The sequence below is a fragment of the Parus major genome, chromosome 2, assembly GCF_001522545.3.
Source record: "Parus major isolate Abel chromosome 2, Parus_major1.1, whole genome shotgun sequence".
NCBI lineage: Eukaryota > Metazoa > Chordata > Aves > Passeriformes > Paridae > Parus > Parus major.
Genome location: NC_031769.1, coordinates 79,510,439 through 79,535,273, shown reverse-complemented (window position 1 = coordinate 79,535,273; position 24,835 = coordinate 79,510,439). Strand labels below are relative to the sequence as shown.

General features: G+C 37.1%; 1 protein-coding gene across 6 annotated transcripts in view; it reads right to left on the bottom strand.

The window, feature by feature from the left end:
- CTNND2 (catenin delta 2) overlaps positions 1–24,835 on the bottom strand; it is a 701,753-nt gene that overhangs the window by 167,672 nt on the left and 509,246 nt on the right. For all 6 annotated transcript variants that reach the window (XM_015653580.3, XM_015653594.2, XM_015653620.2 and 3 more), the window contains one exon: positions 7,378–7,510. In XM_015653580.3, the coding sequence (XP_015509066.1) occupies positions 7,378–7,510 (133 nt within the window). The remainder of the gene's footprint in view (positions 1–7,377; positions 7,511–24,835) is intronic.

Genomic DNA, 24,835 nt, shown 5'->3' with positions numbered 1-24,835 from the left:
ATCGGTACCAGATAGGCGACCCATGAATAAAGGGGGGCGAGTCGCTGGGGGAGTCCGAAAGGCGGAGGTGTAAGTGAGGGGTTGTGACCCCCCCCGCCATGGCCGCAGGGAAAATGGAAATGGAGTTTGCAGCAGCTAAAAAACTGTTTCTTTGTATTCTCGTTAAACGAGGCGAAGCAGCCAGGGAAAACGACCTGGATATGCTCATCATATGGGCTAATTGTCATGGGCATTTAGTAGTGCTCCCACTGCTCTTTGCAGTTGAGGAATGGATGGATATAAGGGCTCTGATCTGGGAAACGGCAATCACGGAAAAGAGCAAGGACACTCTGTCTCTCGGTCGAACTCGTCAGATTGTAATTAATACCTTAAAAAACAGAAAAGCGAGATATGCTGAGGCTGTGAGCCCCGTAATTCTACCTGCATCACAGCAGCAGATGCCTTTACCTCCCACTGCTGGGCAAGCTCTCCTATCTATGCTGCCCATGGAGAGAGGGAGGGAGAGTCAGAGAGAAGAAAATAATGAGAAAGAAATTCCACAGCAAAAGCTGAAACAACGAATAGAATCTGTTCAGCAATGGCAGGATGTGGTATGTCCTGAACTCTTTGCTTCACTTTTGGAGTCACTCTTAACACTACAATCTTAATTTAAGTTCCAACTTTACTACCCTGGAAGAAAAAAAGCCAAATTTAGATTGGTTTCCACCCAAACCAGGGTGACATGGGGGAGCACTGAGGTGTGTGCAGAGAACAAAGACACCCACAGGGCAGAGGCAGTGCAGAAAAAGTTCCAAGGCCACACTGAACAATTACAGGAGCAGCTGAGCAGGAACAGGTGGCTCAGACAGCTTCAAAGAGAGACAAAATAGCCAAAAAATCACAATCTATATGGTATCTAGTTCAAAATTCATCACTGTAATTAAAAGTTGATAAGCTGCAATGGTCACTGCTGTTACCACCTGGCCTTAAGAGACTTTTTGTGTAACATCGTCTGCTTTTGTAAAAAATCATGCCCTTTTTTCTTCTATCGGCGAACAACAAGAGAGATTGAGAGAAAAAAACTGCATTTGTTAAAGTTAACTTTGTGAGGTTTTTTTTCTTTCTCTCCGTTTTTCCTCTCTGCGAGAGTATGTAGAGAATGTGAAGAAAGATAACAGCAGAGCTGCAGCAGCAGGAGCAGAGCGGGCAGTCCACCCCCCTGCTCCCTCTCTAAGAAAAAGCACCGAGATAGTATTCAGTTTGTTAAAAAGTCATGATTCATTGCTTATTTAAAATGTTTTTATATAACCTTTTAGAGTTAATTTTGTGTTTTAAGTAACTATGAGTTTATGCAGTTACAGTTTTTACAGTTTTACTAGAGAAATTATTGTGATTCTTTGAAAGTTTAAAAAAAATACAAAAAAAAAATAAAAGGGTGTTTAAGGTGAATATTAACAGAAGTTACCTTGCAATAATTATCTTTAAAACCTAAGGTTAAAATATCGTATAATTTATAGCTACTAGGAAAACCTTCCAATTAATGTTATCTACAGAAGAGATTTGTGGTTTAAAAAACAATTAGTTAAGAGACCTTTACTGTACAAGACAAAGTTAAGTTAAAGTATATATTACCCATTTGCTTGTTTTCTCCACAATTTTAATAATGTAATTTCAATGTGAGTCCTTTTGTTATATAAAACACATATAACTGCATATATACCAATTTGGATTTTGGATTTTAGTTTAGGAATTGGACTTCATGTTTCTGAAAAGTGCTACAAAAGCTGAGTGGCAACTTGCCAAACCCTGTGGTGTTGTGGTTTTTCTCTAGAAAAACTGCACTTTAAAATCCTAACCAATTTAAGCATATACTAGGCAAATTCCTGTTATGAATGAGTAATTTTAGTAACACTTGCAGTTATTGTGAGTTATTCTCAAAGCTAGATGAGATAGAATTCTGATGTATTCGTTACATTTTTATAATCTTTATAGTGAATCCATGTTATTGTTATATTGTGTTTAAAAGGTATGTATCAAACTTTTAGTTGCTTTTTGTAGTAACAGAATAAGATTATGTTTGTATTTAATATAGATTAAGTGTTAATAGAATTAAGAAAAGTCAAGTTTTATTATGTTTAGGCTTGAATGTTTTTAAGTTAAGTTTTCTAACTTAGATATTCTTTTAAGGTTAAGTTTTGTTATAATTAATTTTATTAGGTTTAAATATTGTTTAATTTAAATTGTTTTATGTTTTATTGGAGACACTTGTCTAAACTGCAAAGTATAGTTATTTTCCTAGAGAGATGAAGACAGCCACAACTGAAACAGCTGTGATAGAACACTGATGAACACCTGCTTGTGGACAGAACTGAATGCAGTCTGTGACACCCTTGACTTCACTGGGAGTTCTATTGTTTGTTGCAATCTCTGCAGTTTTTGTTTGTTATAGCTTTCTTATTTTTCAGTGTTTCCAGAATTTTAAGAAGATGTACCATTGCTGAGGGTCAGCTGCCATGGGAGAGGCTTCAGATATACCAGCTGCTGAATGGTTTAATTGGTCTGGTACCTAGGGCTTCTGATCATTTGATTTGTACAAATGCATTTTAACAGTTTGCTGTGCTTTAAGCATCTCATAGCTGCTACTATTGAGAACCTTGTCTTAAAAATGAGTTAAGAGGCATCTTTCCAGTTTAAAGCCTAAGGGTCTGGCGAAGCCTTGCCTTTATCTGGATGGAATGTTTGCCAACAGATCCAGATGTTTTCTGTACCAAATAAGTATTTGAGTCACTTTTTGACTCAACAATTTGACCCTATTAACATGACAGCTGGATCAATTTTGAAGTGGGCTTGGAGAATCATTTCCGGAGGTGGTTATCCAATCCTTCACTGATTTTTTTTTGTTTCTGTTTGTTTGCAAACTATGGGATGCTGATGCAGTGTTTTACTAGTTAGTGGTAGTTTTAATTTATATATGTTATTAATAATGTTTATGATTTGATCGATTTTTAACTGCTGTAAGTTCTTATTCATTGTGTATATGGTTTTGTGTTGATGTTGATGTGTATGACAGAAGTACATCTCATTTTTATTTTTAAAAAAAAGAAAAAAATAAAGGGGGAAATTGATGCCCTAAAAGCATTTGTATGAATTTAATTCATTAACTTCAAGGGGAGAAGTGTCTGTGTTTTGTTGGCAGGTTCAAAAAGGTCACCTGTCCATCTGACCAGACTGTTTGCCTCTGAACACACGAGATCCAGTGAACAGAGAAGTCACCACACAGTCTTGGAACTCCAGACATGGATCAGAAGTGGACCTGTCAGGACACAGTTGTGTCTGAACACTGCACAGAGAGTTGCTAACAGAAATTTTATGTTGTTATTATGATGTTGTGTCTCTACCAATTTTTTCAGTTATCTTCTGTTTTAAGATTTAGAAGGATGTGAAGAACAACCTGAACATCGAAGCCCTCAGTCACCAATCAGCTGCCAGCTGACATCACAGGAGCAGTGAACGTTCCAGGACTGAATTGTGTTAAATCATAGTCTGTTTGTGAGGGAAATTCTGTAGAAGATCTAAGAAAAGTGTAGAGACTCCATCTAACTGTATATAAAGCAAATTGTAGTTGTGTGTTTACCCTTTCAGCAAATTGCTTTCACGCTTAGACTACATATATACCAGAGCACCTGTGTTAAAAGTAGTTAGATAATAGTTTAAGATAAAGAGTTTAGTCTGTATAGTAATTGTTATATTAGAATAAAGTATAAGCATTCCCCCCCTTCAAGAGGTAGTGTAAGCATCTTTGAAAGTTCATTTAACGTTAAAGTTTTAGCTGTGAGTTTGCAAGTATGGTGTCATTTACATGGAACAAACTGCTTATGGTAATAGTGCTGTGTATAGTCCTGACCAACTGTCTGCTAACATCCAAAAGCGACAGAACATATGGGTCACTCTGGCACATTGAACTGGCCAAAGGTCAATGTGTCTAAGCCTAGCCACACCTGGAGATCCTTTTTCCACCTGTCTCATAGGAGTCCCTGAATGGGATCCTCAAGCATTTAAAGGTTTAGTTAGTAATGAGATTTGACTGAATCAATTGGCAATGTTGCAAGAGTGCAATCACACTGTTGGCCTCACATTAAGACAACTTGAAGCCTGCTGGCAAACAAAAATTACCAAACTTCTTAATATTACCATAGGGCCCCCAGAAGAATTAGATTTGTTAGGTTCCACCAATACCTCAGGTGGATGAATAATGTTTGAACCCCCAACAAAAGCCATTCTAACAAAGTAATGCAGCACTGGGCTGCAGTCAACCCTATAGCTGATCTCATTACTACCATTGAAAGTAAAGCCTTTATTAGTGGTACAATCTCACAGGACGATTACCAAAGCAATTACCTAGTTCCATATTCCTAATCTGTGGAGATAGAGCATTGAATGGAGTTCCTGCTAGTCCACATGGAAGACCCTGTTATCTTGGGAAACTAACTTTGTTCCACCCAAGCTTACACCAATTGCTGAATGTAGCTGATAAAATGAAAAACATCAAACAGTCAAAGTGAAGCCTGAATGAATTAAGGCTTAGCAACTCTAAAAAGGCTCGCTTGTTAGACTAAGAAAGAATTGAACTTAACATCCACAATGTTAAGTGAGCTTTCAGCCGATGTGAGTAGTGTATGTCTTGCAGTATTACAAAACTGAGCTGCAATTGACCTTTTGCTCTCAGCACAAGGACATGGTTGTGAGGAGTTTGAAGGCATGTGCTGCTTGGATCTTACTGATCATTCAGCTTCCATCCATAAGCAACTGCAACAGCTACAGGATGGGTTACATGCCCTGAAAGAAGATAGTGACCCCATTGGAAGTTGGTTCGCCAGCTGGGGCATCACTGGATGGTTGAGGTCTCTTGTGCTAGAAGGGGGACAGACTTTACTTATAATGTTAATAGGGATGAAAGTCTAAGTTGTATATTATATTGTATTCATAAAAGTATAGAATGAGTCACATCCAAAGCCTGGTTTGTGAAAAAAGAGAAAGGGGGAACTGTTGCTATATTTTATATATTAGTAAAGGCCTGTCTGCACAAACCAGTCTTTGAAATAAGTCGTGATATTAAGGGCTAAAGTCCTTGAAACCTTCCTGCAGAAGAGAGAGTAAAGCAAAACAATATCCTTGTGTGTAAGAGAAAAAATGTAAACCTGTGTGTAATAGCCAACAGTAACTTGCTTAGCCCGTGGACCCTGTAGAACCCCATAAAACGTGTGCTAAAGATAGAGGTAACGGCGTTCACTTTTACTTCTGTGAAGGGTTGTGAATAAGCTGGCGGTCTCTCAATATCCCAGGCAGTTTTAACAGGACTTCTTAAGTTCCTCTGGCTAGATATATACCAAGGAAGAATCTTTGACATCTGGCGTGATACAACCTTATCAACAGGATTTTGAACTCTCACACAAAAGGTCGTTTGAGAAACTGTAATTCAGTGGAAGGTTGAGCATGTTCTAGGCACACTACTGAGCTATTTGGGTAGACCCCAATCCCAAGAGGCAAACACAGAAACTGTTTCAAGTGCTCTGCTGAGGCATGACCTAAACACAACAGGGCTTACCATTAAATAATAGAGGTTGGTACATAGATAGATACACACTAAGATAAAATAGTTTGATAATATTGGATGCTTTAGGCTGAAAAGCTCCACAAAGCATTAGGAAAGTATACAATACATCCCATTATTTTGTTGTCTTACAAAAATCCAAAGTATCAGAAGTTTGAAAGCATATTTTTAGATGAACTGTTTTAAGAAAGGCATTTTGGTTCGTTTCCATAGCAGTTTATGTATTACATAGTGAGAAGCATATGAAAGTCCTGAATAATAACAAATGAAGCGGGGGAATCCTTGTTTTATCTTCTATCCTTTCTCACAGAAGAAACTCACAACCTGTTTAGTGCTCTACTGTTTTATTTACATACCTTCACCCTTCCAGCTCATGAGCTTGAAGCTTACAAAGGCTGATGTCCAAAGATGGGATAGGTGAGATCAACAATGACCTGAGACCTTTTTTACCAAATGATCAGCAACAAAATTTAAACCATCTTCCTCCCTTAAACAGGACAGCTACCTGAGGGCTCTCAATCTATGGCTAACAGGCGGCAGCAGAGGTTGTGCAATAAGTAAATTGCTCTAATAATTTAACTGCCTTTCTCAGAGATTTATCAATTCTTTTACTGAAAAATAATTTCTGAGTAAGGATGAGAGCCAAGTACAGAGAGAGCGTGCATTTAAAATTTTCAGTGATACCTGTACCAGACTTCTCTTCTCCACAACATTCCTCACTTTAACATTCATATAAATACTTTTTTAATTACTATTTCTAAGATGTTTGAGGCGATGTATGCAACCAGTGCAGTTCTGCCAACGCCAGCAGACTACATGCTTACTCACTAAGGAATTTCCTGAGCATGAAAAAGCCTGGAAGGGAAGGTTCTACAGTGGGATATATCCAGAGTTTTTTGTGCTGAGGGTGAGGAGGATGAAGCACTGGCAAGCTAGCATCATGGCACAGTTCTGACAAATAAGTAATAGCAGATCTTGATCTCAGTTTACCTTTACATGCCAGGCTAAAAGGTGCCAGTACAGGCACAGATTTATGTGCATGCCATATGCCCCTGATTAGCAGTGTCTCTGACACGGCCAGGGGAAGCAGCTGGGGCTGGTAACAGCTTCATTTATTCACTTTTAGTTGACTGCTGTGTGTTTGTCAGATCCCTCAGAGCTGCCTTCCTTCTGTTTAGCTTGTGCCAAAAGCTGTGCTGGTCCCATTAACCACCAGGAACAAACAAGAAAGAAGTACCTGTCAGCAACATGTACAGAACAAGCTCTATATTGATGTCTGAACTACATTTTAGATACAATCTGCACTGAATTACAAGATCATAAGACCCATGAGCACCATTCAAGCTGCAAAACCAGTGAAATGAAACCTATTCATACAATTATGCATTAAAGGATGCTTTGATTTAGAACTTATTTGCGTAATTTTCATATTCTGTGTTTGTATTTAGTGTTTAGATGTCTCTTGGAGAGCCCTATGGAAATGCCCATATGTTTCAGCAAGATCAAAACTACACCACTAGCTGATTACTGAACAACTATGATACAATGTTTAAATGGTACGCAATCAATCAAACCGTTCCTAAGGAAACAGAACAATGATTTACAACAGTATTTTATGCATTTTTAATATTTAACAGCAACAAATGACTTAATTGAAAGCTTTAGTAAAATGGGTCCAGGTATATATTTATGATGTCTCTTTAAAGTTTTTTACAGCACACATAGATAATTATTGATGATAAACAGCAGACAGCAACACTGCTGGAAAAAGGATTTATAAATCTTACCTCTGCTTTTATTTTATTGTCTCCGAAACAGAGGTGTTGTAAGTAGGCTGCAGCATTCGACTGTACTGAGGGAAATTGATGCTGTAACATCTGTATAACTTCTGGAAGCTCTGGATCCCGCCACCCAAACTCTCTGTGCAAAAGCAAATACAAAAGATTCATCAAAATTTCTGCTATTAGTGGATAAATGCGCCAACAGTTAGGTCAACAAAGAAGACAGAAATGTCTAAATGAAATCTTTTTCCCCCCATTATTATCAAAGAAAACATTAAAATCAAATATGAAGCTATTATTCATTTTAAACTTCTCTGGAAAAAGAACTATACAAAGTATAACTAGATAAAGTAACTTTGTGGAATTAGTTCTCTAACTGATAGTTTCCTAAATAAAAAGGCTATATGAAATCTTTAATGTAAGAGAAGAAAGAAAATACATGCTCATATTACCACAAAAGGTTTGCTATGAAATTCTAATTTGTAAAAAAGTCATTTTTGCTTACTGCTCTCTCTACACAATACCAATCACTATCTTATATAGACAGCAATGACAAATTTTGTCTTTGTTTGTTTGGGTTTGTTTTCAGATGCAGTCAATGTAAAACTCTTACACATTTCTGGTCCTACTTGAGTACTCAAGTCTTTGCACTTCAATCCTACAAAACATGAAATGCCATTAGCATCACATAAAAAAACTGAATCCAAGTATGCTGAACTAGTCCCAGTACGTATTATGCAGCTTCCAGACCTTAATTTAAAATCAGTCTGTCACTTCAGGTGAATTTTTCTATTCTGGGTTTACAGGTAAAAATCATTCATAGAAATGCCTTTGGAATTTGTGTCCCTAAAACCAGAAAGGCACGCAGCCTCTGTGCATGATATACTTAGTTATCATATGCCTTTTCCCCAAGAGCTTATATTTTGTGCCATATAAATATTTGGACCATCTTCCATCTAGTGATACATGTTTAAGCTACAAGAAGAAGGTTAAGAAAAAGACTAACTTGCAAAAGAGTTGCAGTGACCTCTGTTGCAATTACCACGGTCATCTGGGACCTCATTGCCAAAAAAAATCCCCTGGTAGACCTGTTGCAGAGTCCAGCTATAATATTTGGACAAAATAATCCTGATCACCAGACTCCCTCCTAAATTACAAGGATTTTTGTGCACTGAGGCCAAGTATACATCACTATGGGAATTCACAGCATCTCTCCAATCTGTCCCAAGCACACTTTAAATACAACAATTCTCCACAACATTTCAGGGAAGGAAGACTCATTTTACAATAATAATGAATTTCTACAGAACAGAGGGATTGTCTGTTCTCATATGTGATGTTTGCAAGATTGCAAGTTGTCATTACAGTTGTATCTTTATGGAGATTCAGAATATGAATATGAGATGTAAAAAAACCACTCAGAATTTCATTGGTTATTTCTCTTCTGAAAAAACTTAAGTTAACTCATGAAAATTAGAATTCACATTAAATATTTAATACAATGAAACCATAAAGATGTAGTAATAAATCACATATGGACTATTCCATTGAGTTTTTAGGTGATATAGACTGTTGGAAATCTCTGCAAGGGCCATCTGCAGAGGTTCAAAAAGGTTTTAACATTTAATTGATATTCTGAAAAATCAGAGATCATTGTAAAAGGTATTAGGGAAGGCTAAAGACTTCAATAGCAGAAGATTGTTAGCATCACATTTCCAGTTTACCATGACTCCATTAGCAGGTAAAGAGGAAGGGATTATCTCGTTAAGCCCACCTTTTTTAATGTTTAAATTGCTAGAGATCATAGAAACAATGCTTTCTGGCAGGGTAACTTCCTCTTCTTTCTTTCAATTAACAATGTTAACACTTCCTAACAGGTTCTTCAAACCTATTAGATCTGTATTCTATAGAAACAGCTCAAACCAAATCAAAGTCATCTTCCAGATTTTTTTTTAAAATAAAAATAAGAAATGAAAGTAAAATCCAATAATCTCACTGAAAACAAATTAATTATCCTACCTTCACTTCTAATTTATTCTAATTTTCAATCCTAGATGCCAAGTGCAGGTGTGGGTATTTTGGAGATCATGCAAAATACCAGAAGAAAACAGCTTGAATGACAAGAGAACAAGGGGGAACACTCGAAATGAGTTGTTTACAGCAAATAACTACATGTCGAAGTGTGGGAACTTATACCAACAAATTCTCTCCAAAAGGAAATTTCCTCCTTCTCAACACGTGTATTACTTAATCCAACCAAGAAATAAACCAACCAAAATGCAACTAAACAAAAGGCCTGTAATGTGCAGGACTACAGGGCTCTAACCATCAGCTCAGGTTTTTTTTCCTCATGGCTTGGAATCCAGAACAGAACAGGCTATGAGGGGGAAAAAGAAAAAAGGTCCCTTCATCAAAGGGACAGTTAATTGTTCTGAGGAACCTGCAGTCTTTACAAGGTACTTAAGTATTAAAACAAGGCTCTCCCTACTTTTACCCCTGATCTCCCAAAAAAGTCAGCATACGACTGAGATATAAATACTTGCTGCAAATGGATGTGTGCACATTGGATGTAAGTAGAAAATTAATTCAGACAAGAAACCCTTAGCACTGAATACTGAGTTTGTTATGTAACCAGTTTTTGGAGAGATAATGAACAAAGCAGGAAAAGAAGTTTAAAAATTTAGCCCTAGTATGCACTGTCATTTTAAGCAGATGGTCTCTAAGATGTACTTTTAGTAGCTTCTAAATGAAATACAGTAGCTACATAAAACAAACAAAAACTTCTGTCAACAGTTAGGGCTGCATGAATAATTGTGATAATTTCAGCAGCCTTCAGGGCAAGAAAGAGTATTTTCTAAGGGTTTACATTTTTCATTTGTTTTATGTAAGTGTTTTATAGGTGGAAAAAAGTGAGAATGAGAAAGAGGATTTTTTTTAAGAAGAGCAAGTTTGCAGTTCTATAAACATTTATTTAAAAAATTTAAATATGGGTTTATTTTATTTTTTTTAATTTTAGCTTTATTATGAAAAGTTAGAAAGGCTACTTAATGAAACCTGGAGAAGGAAGGAGGACTGGTGTTCCTTAAAGACATAGGCACAGAACGCATGTGGAATAATTTGCACGGATGTGGAAGAAACATCCAGGCCATGCCTCCAAGCATACATACCTAAATGACAAAAAATATGTATTACAATAGAGAGCCAAAGAAAAAGTAACACCTAGGAGAACTGGAATTAAGCGATCTTTTACTCCCTACCAATGAAAAGTAGCAGGGCTGGTATTTGACAGAGATAGATTAAAGGAAAGTAGAAGGTTAATGAAAATGCAATCTACCTTGATTTCTGTGAAACATCTGATACTGTGCCACATGCAAATTAACAAAATTCACACTTAGTAAAATTATAAAGTAGAATTAAGCAGAATTTGAAATCACAGTGAACATCCTAAACAAACACCCTCTAAACCTGTGTCCCTTATTAAAACATCACCACGCTCACAAAATCTGAGTGAGGCAATCCAAACAGAAGGTGAAACAAGACAGAAGGCTGAAGTAAATCTGAGGAAGTGCGTGGCATTTTGAGAATGCTAAGTGTCTTGTGGGGTGTGACAGTTGTAGCTGGACTACAGCTGCACAGATAATTTGATTTCACAGACCCCAGCTCCACCAGCCTAGCACCCTAGAAGAGTTGAAGTAAACAAATCCCCTGGCATGTTACTGATAGGTTAGATTCAAGTTCACACAGGGGACCCCAGCCAATCCCTTCGGAGCACAGATGCACCCGTATCATTGGCCAGTGAGCTGGGTGGAGTTGAGACCCTTAGCTAATCACGTATATAACCATGGGAAATTTAAAGCCCCTATAAAAGGGGGTTCACAATAATAAAATTTGGCTGTTGCTGCATGAACTCGGTGTGTTCTTGTCACTTGTCTTTCTCTGAAACTGTGACAGTGTGGTTGACCCAAAAATGAAGAGTAAGGCAATAGCTGTACATGCAAAATCTTTCGCTAAACTGCCACTTGCCATGATTTTCTTGGAGTAAGAATACTAATCTATTTAGGTCAGCCAAAGACTTCTGGTGGCAGTGGGAGTTTTTCCAGAAGAGAATCCCAGCTATGCAAGAACTTCCAGTTTGTCTGGAAAGCAGCATTTGCAATAAACTCCAAATATTTTGGCAGGTTGTAAAAGTTCATTTTTTTCAAGGAAGCATCCTCACCTGGGCAGACTGACCAGAGCACACCAAGGTGTTCCAACCTTCTTTCTTTGATGGAAACTGTGCTCTAGGATTGTAAGATTGATCTAATTTTGAATCCTACGAAAGGTTTTAGCTTGAAGTGGTGACTAAGGCAGATGTTCCATGGATTACACTAGACTACTGCCCCAGGAGTGGAAGAGAACCCAAAGGGGAACACTAAGCTCTATGTAAACTGGCTATATATATGCCTTGAGTTACCACAAAAGGCTACATCTTATTATAAACAACTGAAAAGAATCAACAAGGAGTTCTACACGAGACACAGCAATGCTGACATAAAAGCAGTAGCACCTCGAAATCCAGGCTGACTTGGGTACTGCAAGTAGTGCACTGAAAACGTGCAAAAAAGGTCCTGTTCCTGCTATCGTACCACATACATATGCCAGAAAGTAATAAAAGAGATGCAAACTTAAGAGATTGTAATACAGCTGAGTGCATTGGCTCTGTGAGTTCACTTAGAGGTGCTGCTGAACACAGAGGATGTGCTGCATCTGAATATTTGCTTTAAGTATGCCATAATTTTCTTCCTCAGCTACGGAAAATGCTGATGGTACACAGAAAAGCAAAACCCAAAATCTTGTTACATATATATCTGCACTGATTTTAAAAAGGCTACTAAATGAGTTTTTAAAACACAGGTCTCCAGCTGGTAACTAAGCATTCTGATTGCATCTACAAAGCATTGGTAGAGCAGGTGTGATGGTTCTGTCTACTCTCCAGCCATTGGTCACTGTGAATCTCATGAGAGCTTGGGTTCTTATTTCTGATTTATGTTATTAGAGCAGAACATTCACATCTGATCTGGCAGTTGGCACAGGCAAGCACTGACACCTAGAGCTATTCCTGTCTCTGCAGCATTCCCCAAAGGCAGTGCTGTGAAGATGCCAGATATAAAGAACCGTATGCCTGACAAAGACTGAACTACCACCAAGCATTTATCAAAGAAAGAGAATGCACTATTTTTTATTACAAGACTCTTTAAACCAAACTTGTCTATGTGTTCCTGGCTGTCTTAATATGTATGTGAAACTGGTGACGGAAAGATTTTCATATATGAAGTGGTGCTCAAAGGAAAACACAATTCAATCTGAGCTAAGGATATTTCCTCAATTTTCACCTCATATACATTGTGGCATTGCTAATGCCAGTTTTAAATACTTTCTGCTGAATTTATGCCTACACATACCCTTTTGTTTGCTTCCTCCCTCAATTCAATAAAGTCTGAAAATCTCTTTTCCCTTATTTCAGATAGGAGAGCTGTGAAAATGGTTTTCTGGTAGTACTAAAAGAAAACAAACTACATATAGTTCAGGATCAAACACAAGGAAAGCTAATCAAAACCCAAGAGAAGATCAAAGAACTACTCCTGTGTTTAAAGGAGATAGTTCTCCTGTATTAAAATATCTGTTTCTGTGTTAAAATATCTACTAAAATATTTGGAAGGCAATATACCAATACTACAAGAATCCCTCTCTAAGGACTTTTCTTGGTACATTTAAAAAAAGCAAAGATGGGATGTTAAACCCACCTAGAAAAATAAATCAAGAATACTTAAACATAATCCACAGAAAAGGAATATGATATAAAAAGGAAGGAGCCATCTAACAATTCATTTCCTTATTTTCTTTCTGAGGCTCTCTGACAATTGGTCAAACACAAGAGAACACAGCCTTGTTACACTTAATTTATTGAGAGTTAAATTTGAAATGCTTCCTTGAAGTACTTTCTCTTTTTCAAACATACTTCTCCATATATACATGTACATACATATGCAGAGATTGCCCGCCCACTCTGAATGATCTGGTACAGTTTAAAAGGAGGCAGAACTACTATATTTGCTTTGAAAATGGAACAAATGAATACTGGGTAACTTCAGCACACAATTTTAGGAAATAAAATAGATCAATCTCTGTTTCTCTCACCTTGGAAAATCCTCAATGGTATCCTTGAGCATACTCCCTTCTCCAGTCAAACTTGGTCAAAGAAGTGTAGAGTAACAAGCAATAGATCATCATCCTCAGACCCATGGTGACACAAACAACACATAACCAATCACAACACACAACCAATCACAAGATGTAGGAATAGCTTGTTTGGGCCTAATGCAAACCCCTAAGGACAGAAATGAACCTTTATCAGCAGACAGCTCCCTGTGCTTCTCTTTTTGTCCTTTCAAATTAGATAAGCCAAACCTCACTGGAAAAGTAAGGAACAAAGTAATCTGACATAGTTTAGTCTAAATTTGGAAGCACCAGAAGGATGACAGAAAAGGCACTGAAGCTGTACCTTCTATGAATAACAATGTTGATTTCTCATGAAACAAAGAATTATGTTATTGTTCATTCCAACCTGAGAACTGTAGCCTGTGTGGGGTGCTCCCTAAGGCTGAGCACAGGTAATCCACCATCACACAGACTAAATGTGAGCATCTCACCAAACCTGTGATTCTGGAATCTTGCAAATCTTCACCTTTTTTTTTCTTCTTCTAAAAGGCTTTTTACACTTTCTGAAAAGCTGATCTTGTTAAAGCTTTTCAAATTTAACATGACTGTATGTAAAACAGCTGTAAAAGTATCTGGCACTCCTGCTAAAAACTTGGATGTTGCTCTTGGGTTATGACATTTTCCTTGGTTTATGCTTTAATGTGGCCTAAACTAAAACAGCCATACAGTAGTGCTTACACAGATTCAGCACAATGTGGTTTTTACAATATATTAGTGTCTGCTAATGAGGTGCAGAGAAGGATTTGATGCACAGGATTCTTGTCCAGCTCTGCCAAGCAGTGATGGAGATGCTCAGGATGTGTGTCTTTAACACAACCATAAATCTGGGGTCTCAGGGTTAAGCCAGTACTTCAAAAAATTACATCTTGAATACAGCAAAGGGCTGAAACTGACTTGGCAAATAAACCTTCCCACAGTTCTGCCCTTGTATCCTTCACATGTTTTCTGATAAAGCATCAGTCTTCTGTTATTTAGATTTTGGAATAAAAGAAAACAACAACTAAGAGGTGAACATGTGAAGAGTCAAAATGAGATCTACTTCAACGTAATAAAAATGGCTTGGAGCTGAACAGTCTTTAGAATTTGTGAACATTTCATTTAAGAGGAAAAGATTTTAAAGATTATTCAGTTGAGTAAAGATTGTCGAATGGCACTGGACCATGTGTTACTATTTACAGCTACAGGTTACTGCCTTCAATACAATGTAATTATATTCAGAGGTGTAAGTATTATCTACTCAAGGTTACCCTAATTTCATTTACAAATGTCTTTTTAATGAAAATGTTTTTCTGAACCTTTATGAAATATTTTTTCACTCCGTGTCGGTACTGATCCGTATGTTAATTCTCTCACGACCTATGAGGGAGCTTGCATTTCTTTTTCTAATGAAAAAATTTGGCTGCACTGTGAGGTAACCATATCCTCAGTACCTGGTACAATGTTATCTCTCCTCTAGACTGTGTGTTTGGAGCAGGGAATTCAGTGCTTTAGATTATCTCTTACTTTGCCATTTGTATTACTTGATTTGTTTAGTTTGTTTTTTTCAGTAAAAAATAAATATTTATCTTTTGGGGCTGTTGAGCTTAAAGTCTTGAAAAAATTGTTTTACCTCTTCCTCTGCAGGTATTTGCATATACAGGGACTGCCTCTGCAAAAGCAAGTAAGAGGCAGATTACCTAAGATACCAAGATCTCTTTAAACTGACTAATTTATCTTGGTTTTTCCCTGTGATGTGTAACATTTTTCTGACCTCTTACTACAAAAGGGCCTTACTGTAGCTCAGTACATTGCATCTGGGAAAATATGCCAAGTTAACCCTTCCCTTAGAGACCAGCTTGGCCTTCCTCTACCTACACTAGCTCACATGTCACAGGGCAGATTTCAGGAGATTATGGGATGTTAATCACTGGCAGCACTGCTGTTAGAGATACAGATATGCTTTCTGCATAGATCAGAAAGGTGGAAACTTAGACAGGAGACCAGAACAGTACACAGACCTAGGGGATTCCAGACTTGACTCACTCATTGACTTAGCTGTCACAAAATTATTTACTTTAATGTCTTTCTCTGAGGTTTGAGAGGTTTTCCACCTACAGAGACCCATAAATCGAAGTTGTCTCCTTTTCTAGAACTACTGTTCCCACTCCTAAAGGCTCCTAAACCTTTCTGTATTTCACAACAGGAGAAAAAAAAAGGCTTTTGAGACTCTGCCCCTCTATGGCCGTATAGAAATGTATCCTTTCTAAAGAACAACTCTTACTCCACAAACCCCTGATTTCCCTAGGAAAGTGGGAGAAGCATTTTAGAGAAGAACATATTTATTTTACTTCCCTACATGTATGGTAACACCTAAACACTGCAGCTATAAAAATAAAAAATTTAAAAAAAATTTAAAAAGTGAAAAAAAAACAGCAGGAGCACTTAAACATCAGCCTAACAGCACCAGCGTTAATGATTTAAACCACACTCACCTGCAGGAGGGGAAGCTGGTACACACAGTATCAATGAAAGGCTCAAAGGATCCCCATTGTTTTTTGAAATGACTAGAACCACAAAAAGTTTCCAAAAGGTTTTGAGGCATTCCACCTCTCCCCAGTCAAAACTTTTCAATTTTGTGCTATTAAGCAGAATGAGTTTCACAATAAGGGATGTGACAACACAAGGTTTGTCTCTCCCTGCTACACTCTTTGCCTGATCAAGTTTCTGGCTCCAGATCTCAAGTTCGATGGCAGTGACAGGAGAACTGCTTCTACCCTTTTCCAGCAGGGATGACAAAGTCAAGCTTTTTAAGGTTTAGGTAAATCAAGAAAAAATGAAACTGGATGTTTCTCTCCTGTTCTCAAATGTAATGCTTAGACGTATCCCTGCTTGTGTAACCTGGAGACTGCCAAAGGAAATCAGTAACCACCAACACTAGAAACCTACTGTTTTCTATGTGTGCAAATAGCAGAAAATAGGAAATTCCAACAGAGCATACAGTTTAACACAAGCTACAGAAATACTTTTTACAGTTAGGGTGGGGTGCCAGGAAAAGGTGTGAATCTAAACTAATGGAAAGTCTTAATCCTAAATATCTTGTGTTATCTCAGTCCTTAACGATTACTCCATTGAGTGTGCTACTGCCTTGCTCTCTTGCTGCACAGCAGAAATCCATCCCATTCTCATCCCCACACATCTACATCAGGCATCATTCTTATCTATGCAACACTTTGCAGCACTCCCTGTCTTCCTTAGCACAGCAAACTCTTAATAATAGGCATTCATTTGATGCTTAATAATGAATAATAAACAGTAAAACTTAACAGTGACCCAACATACTAATAAAAACAATACAAATTGCTAAGTCCAGAATTTGTCCTGAAACACCAACTCTGGAAAGACAAGAAAAAAGCTTACATAATTTTCTAATACTGATTTTTTAAAGAGAGAAACAATAAACAGTATTAATTTTCTTTTCTTACAACTAGACTCCTATTCAGTCTTTTGGAAAAATTAAGGAACTAATTCTGTTCACAAAAGTTGCAAGCTGTGCAATACTATAAATGAACTTCAAATTAATCTTCTTGTCAAAGTGAAATACAGACTAATGGTTTTCCCGTGCTGCCTTTATTTCAGTTTTCATTAAGCATGGGAATACTGATCTCCTGCATGCTAGCTTTATGTATCTTAATGTACAACCACCAAAAACAATACAATAATGCAAGACACACTTGACACTCAGGAGACAGTAACAGGAGAGTTAAACTGTTAAAAAAATTTCTCAAATAAATGCTGTTGGATAGAAGAAAAAATATCCAACACCAATGAGTAGTGATACTCAAACATTATTGCTACTTCCCCATTGCATGCTTTTCACCTTCCTCAAAGTTTTGTAGAAATTCTAGGGAATTCTTCTAATGCAGTACATAGTACATACATCATCTTTATGCCAGCATGGGTAAAGAGAGACAGTGCTTACATGACTCTCTGATAGAGGGAAAAAAAATTTGGCAAAAGTTAAAAGGGACACTGGGTTTCAACTCCCAGAACCCAGAGAGACTGATTCACTGTTAGCTGACTGCAAAAGGTTTTCAAGTATATAAAAAAATACAGAGAATCTGGACAGCACTTGAGGGGAGTGCAGGGCAAGAAGAGAGCTTCTGGGATACCAAAGTCAACCTCTGACTGCTGCTCTTCTGCTATTTGGCATGGATGTTGCCACAGCCATTGCTTAAGCTAAAGATGGTTTTTTGTAGCTATCATCTGGCTTGAATTTAAATCCATCTTGCATTCTGTTGATAAAAACTAACAATAGTTTCTGTTTATAAATAATAACAATAATTAAAAAAAAGATTTGTCACACATTCTTTCAGAAGAAGTGTTTTTTTGTTCTTGGTATTGCTGTTTCTAACTGGGTATTTCAATTTCGTCCTATTCTGCTCAAAGCATCAACAAACATAATACATGTCCCACTTTTCTGAATACTAAGAAAACAAAGCTGTACTTCAGCACTTAAAGGGGGAAGTAAATGGAGAAAGGATGCTTTCTAGCTGGCTATCTAGCATGGTCATGTCTCTGATCTTTATTTGGGCCACAGTATAACCCAGACAGTCTTCAAAATGACTCAAAAGGCAGCAGAAGAATGATGAGTTTGTCAGTGATTCGTCAACACCAAAGAAATCCACAGCTCTGAACTGATGTATCAGCAACAAAATCAGACCAAGAACAGTGAATCTCAGCTGAAACCAGGAAGTTTCTTACTAAAAAATTATGCAAAAGCTGAACCAGAAAAAAAAAATTACATGGATGATATTCAGAGTTTAGTGCAGAAGTAGGCTGTATCATTTAAATGAACCTAAAATAAACATCTCGCATGTATATTTGATAGTTTCACCTGAGTAAAATCCAGCTCACAGAAAAACATCCTTTGAATGGGGAAAACTAGCTCCTCCCTTAATTGCCATCCTGTCAGGATACAATAGGGATGTAAATTTTTTGTTCTTGAGTAAAAGAATGAGGCTGCGGAATGTGCTGTACTGCATTTCTACAGAAACATTTCCAGCTCAACTGTGAAACACTGCATGTATCTAATAAATCCATTGGAGACAATAATCATGGTACCGACTCAAGGCAATTGCCCTTATTAATGACTAACGGATATACTGCCAAGGATCTGTCATCTGGAAATCGGAATCAGTATCCTAAAGAGGCCTTTGAAACTTGAATATATTAGAGGAAAATATGTTCCTCAATCTATCAAAAATCTTTCCTCAGCCAGTGCAAGTACAGCCATTAACAGAAAAAGAATGAGTTACTCGTATTTTACTTAGTTGTTACTCATATGGTACTTATTTCCATGCAACATGTTCTGGGGGGATTTTTCATCTGATATACTGAATTCCAGTGCCCATTACTTTCACTGATCCAAGAATTTAGTTGGTAAGCGACACCCTGCAATGTATTTTGCCAGCAGCAGGAAGTATAGACTGTGAATCCTACTTTTCCCTTTTCACCTCAGAGCTGATTTCTTTTCAGACTTTGGTAATCTTTCCCTCCATATTTCTGTATTGGAACTGAAAGGACACCACCATTCCCTCAAACTTTGAAACTCTTCTCTGCTAAACTGATGGCATCAACTGCAGCTATAAAATCTTTCAAAGCAGAAAAAATATGTTTTTTACACATCCTTAATTTTATATTTTTGGTTGTGTTAGAAAAAATATGTATGAGTTTTAAATTCATATTCAAAGTTCTTATTGCAAATTCCAAAGTCAATTTCAAACATGACAAAGTTCACAGATTTTCAGTTGTGTTGCTTGCACAAGGGAGGCTGGAAGCGGGAAAAGTCTGAGATTTTTTTAGGTTTGTGTCAATACTTGCTGTTCATTAGTTTTCTTCTAATGGCAAATACAAATTCCCACAGAAGCTAGTGTTCTTGATATAACTTGATTAAAATTAAACTGATATCCAACTTCATTAAAACTCACTGTGGAAAAGCCATGGAACTGTTCTGCAACAGAGGATATTATATTTGGTGGTATTTATTTATTAGGGGAGAAATCACTATATAGGCAATTGAAATTATTTTTCTCTGTTTCATAAAAATATGTCCCTCTTCTGTGTTCTTTCATTTCAGCAAAAGGAAAGATGATCATACAGTAAAGCCCTGTAGACAACACTGCACATGAAGTTCAGAACACACCAGAATTCAGTTTGAGATTGCACTATTTAATCAATAATTTTTAATTTATACTGGAGTGTCTTTCACTCTGAAGTCAATGGAAGGCATATTATGCTCAGAGAAATTAGAAAAATTTCTGTAAATGAATTTATATGCACAAATCAAATCACTGTATTAGAATTTCCCAGAAGCTGATACTAATGTACATTAAGGAGGATGTTCTGCAGCCTTCCTTTCACACCTGTGAACGCCCGAGACCTAGAGATATTATGGGTATTTTTTGAACATACAAAAATACATGTTTGTTGGCAAACACCTCAAAGCTTTCAGTCTTTTAGACAGGGGTCAAGTTGCATTCGTTGTTTTTCAGTACCATGACTATGCACTGAATTACTCTAAGAGGTATTTAGTGGGTGCATCTCAGCATGAAAGTACTTCGTTCTTTCCTTCCTTAAGCCATGCTAAAGACTAATGTCAGCTGGTTGACAAACACAAAAATTAAAGTTAGATATACACAGAAAATAAAGTCTCTATCATAATTTGCTACACAATGAGATCAAAAGCAAAAAGTAACTTTTATGGAGAGTACAAGACACTCTGATGCTGTAACTGCTTCAGTATGAATTACAGATCTATAACTGTCAAACTGGCAACCACATGTTTTACTTGCATAATAGATATTTTAAGTAGAAATAAAGTTTGTTAATTAGTTACTTGTATCCATTGCAAGCTCAGAATAGAAAAACTAAGAAAAAATTCCAGCAAAACAATAATTAAAGAGAGACTCAGAGTATGCTCCCCATTGGCTTTGCAACATATTCATTTCTCAGGCTTTTGTCTAACTGATTATATCTTCTTTAAAAAAAAATTACGAGTAAATAGCAAAACTAATTAGCCACACACTATTAAGTTAATGCACATTTATCTACAACAATTTGATTCTGACTGTGAAATAATCTTTTTAGCCCATAATTACACTCCAGCTTAATTAGCATAATTTCCGCAGCACATTCTTTAATAAAGAAGCTGACATAAGGGCTGTTCTTAAAAACCAAGGATATTCTAAAGAAGTGAAAAAAGGAGACAGGCAGAGCTGCATTAAACACCTATTATGTTACCAAGATGGTATACATCAAACAAGAGTATGAATTCAATACTATCTGCATCTCAAGATGCTTTCGCTAAAGATAAGCAAAATACTTAAAGAATTTGCGACGTCTCATGTCCACTTCATTGGAAGTGATTCCATATCCTTCACAGCTCCTTCTTCTTCCTCACTGCATTTCATCCCCCTCACCAAGGGCAGCCTGCAGATTATTCATTCTCCCACTCCATATAAGTTTCCTTCAGGAAGAAAATGCAAAAGGTCTTGCATTTCTTACACTAATTTAATCACAGGCAGTCAATTTCCACTGAAGAAAATCAGTGTAGGTGAAAACACAAATCAGTCTCCAGGGTCATTTAGTCTTTCATTTGCTAATGAGGATTTAGCAACTGTGACTCTTAAGGATATCTATTTCTCTGGTACTACCACACCAAAGTAGTTTTCTATGGCCAACATGGACAATGTATATGTGGGACAATGGCAGCTGAGTACTGCTGTGCTTAACTGTGCTAAGACTGGAGAAGAGGATCTGCTTCCCTCACCAACACTCTGATTCAACTTATTCTTCTCCTGCCCAAGCACATGATGTGCTGAGTGTCAGTGTATCAGATTTATACATCTGGATTGCGAAATGTAATCTCAAACAACACAAACAGTCACAAAGTCTCTACTGACAGTAAAGAACTAAAATTTAAAAAAAATGAAACCAAGAAACTTCTTTGTGTCTTCACCTGTTTCTAAATAATGGTCATTTAAAGTGAAATGTTATCTGAAATGCTCTTAGGTTCTGTGAAAGATTTTTGACTAAATAAATGCTGTTGATGAGGATGTCCTTGCATTCCTCCATAGCTACAAGTAGTGAATTTCACCTGCAAAGGATTACCATTTATTGTGTGAGATGATGAAAGATACTAAGATTATCAAAATCAGCAAGATGATTTAAAGCCAAAGTTCTCTTTTCATGTAACCTCATAAAGGATTTTAATTTAATTAGGTTTCCAAATGTCTAAGAGTCTCCAGAAAACACAGACTTCAGCTTTTAAACCGCACTGGCACTTTTAATAATTTTACTTGCTCTAATTGATTTTTTATTTTGAGGTTAGTACTATTAGGCAAGACTAGGACCAAAATGATCTCTGCGTTCTAATCAGTCATGGACTGCTGCTGGTGCAACATAACATAGGAGGATATATCCTATAAATTCAACAAAGATTCAGAGCAACCTATAAAACAGGTCTTGGAGAATACCAAATCAACAACTATTTCAACTAAGTGCTTTCTTAGGAATACATACAACTAGGCAAGTTCTGCCTGATTAGAATTTAAGATAAGGAAATACATCCTAAATTAGGTTCTAAAAGAATTTTTATTCAGACATATAAATGATGCATCAACTACTGTCTCAAGACTATATAAACACAGCCTGTTCAACAGGTTTCAAAAGCACAAGGGAAACCGAAGATGCCCTGCAAAGCTGCTTCGTCGTCCTGTCTCAGATGTGATGCAATCCAATATTGAGGGAGTCCCTGCTTTGGCAGAAGCAGGGAGGGAGGGAGGGAGGGAGGGACAACTAGTTCTGCACCTGCAAAATCTGCTTGACCTTCAGGCCCAGGTCTGTGTAGGAGGATGCTCCTGGGACAGACAGTTTAGGTCTAAACCAGCATCAGCTAGGTTTGATTACAGCTGCAGCCGTGCAGCTCCCATCATTCTGCAATGCAAAGTCAAGAACAGCTGAGGTTTCTGTTCCCTTTGAACTGGAGTACCACATACCTGAAATTAATAGCTGGCTTGTCAGAAGACAAGTATTAACCTTTTTTGATGGTAAATTTTTCTTGTTATAGTTAAGATTAGAATATACGAACAATAAAAATAGTCATGTTTTCCAACAGACTGAATTACATTTGCTAATAATATTTTACTTTAGCCAGCTGTTTAAAATCAGGTTATCTATAAAGACAGTATGGTAGCCAAGTTTATTAAAAGATGCTAATGAATTTGGCTACCAAACTACAAGGGCCTGGCTGTGAGTCTTTTGTTTGTCAACTGCACAACCAAAATTAGTGCACCTAAAATTACTAGCCAATTTTGAAAACCTTGATCTGCTAGGTTTGTCTTGCTCTTTCTCTTTGACAGTTATTTTCCTCTGCCAAATTTTCCTTGCAGAACATCAGAGCACTGAGAAAAGAAGAAAGCAAATCAGCTTCGCCTTCAGTCCTGCAGCTTTGAGTTAGGAGATAAAGAGTTATGGCTTGAGGACATGAGATAAAAGCAAAGCAATATACTCACAGCCACAAACTCCATGAATTAAACTAAGAAAAGAACCACTGTAGGTCAGGCAGAGATCATGCCGAGTAAGCACAGCAAGAGACAAGGAAATGGGAGGCATAAATATACTGTTATTTTTAACATGTCATTTCATATCTCTATACATCTGGTTTGCTACCTATTAAAAAAAGCCCTTCTGAAAGATTGAGATCTTGCTGTAAAAATCACTGACTCCAGGGCAAAATGTTATTATCAATGCTGCCACAGAAGTGCAGAGTAGTCACAGAGACCAAAATGGTTTTAAAGAAGGCGAACATCTAAGACAAAAAAACCCATCAGGAGGCAGATTATTGACTACCATTTGTTAAGCAAGCACTGTGCAAAGAGAAAATGAGAGAAGCTTAGTAAAAGGCGATTTGTTTCATATGCCTAAAGAGATTCTCATTTCCACTATCAGGTGTTTTGTTCTAAAACTCAAATTTCCTTGGAATAGATTCCTCACATCCCAGTTCTGACAACAGATGCTGACTGCAGAATATAGGCACAACATGTATCGAAAGAGAGACTTAAGAAAAAATTCCTCACCTTATTAAAAATAACCCCAGTGTATGCAGCTGCCAAATGGTCAATTACTAATACTCACCAAGAACAGCTCTTAATAAACACCACAGGTCAGCATTTTACCTGATCTGTTATCACATTGTTGAAAAAATACATGACTCTCACAGCTGACAATTGAAACTTGGTGGTTTCATGACTGTTTCAGCAAGTTAGACTTGCTCTTGATTTTTCCTGTGATAATGGAATTACTCAGCAATACCAAGATGTGTGGAAGAGGAACTCTTCCAAAGGAAAAGGAAGACTCAACTGGCTGAAAACTTGGATTTTGCTTTACATACACTCAAGAGCAATTTAATGACAAATCTTGAACAGACCTGAGATGTACACACAGTATAGCTGAGTATTTTTGTGACACCTATCACCAGACTCACCAATACCTGTCAGCCTTTACTGCCATCTGTTCAGCAGTCTCAATCATTTACCAACTAGGAAACATCTAAATACTACTCCCACCATCTTCCTTAAAAATACTTGCACCATCCACTACAACCAGGTAAGAGGATTACATTTCCAGAGAATGCTGTTGGCCTTGGAACTGACTTCCAAGTCAATAAGGGTTAACCCACATCAATAAGGGTTAACATTTTGAAGAATCAAAATTTTACTTATCATGACTGTGCAACACTACATTTTAAAACTTTTTTTAATGTAGCCACATACTTAGATGGCATCTTTTATTCCATTCTAAGTGATAACAAAATTAAAGTATTAAATAGTTTCTTTTTTAACTGAAATTCACTGCTGTGTTGTAGTGGTTTACATTCACCATTTTGAGTTTCCTGGCCAATGCACCAAATAATGTAATGGGTAAATTGCTAGTGCACCTACTAGAATTATTTACTCATTCCTGTTGTGAGATATGAATTACAAGGAGGGCAAAGCAGGCTCAAAATTTAAAAGGTATAAAGAAAACTTTATTAACAGAACTAAAATAATTGTAAGAATCAGAATAAAACCTTCAGAACACTTCTCCCCTCTCCACAACCTCTTTTCTTTCCCAGCTGAAAATGCAGAGACAAAACCTGGGATTTTCAATCAGCTACCACTTCTACATA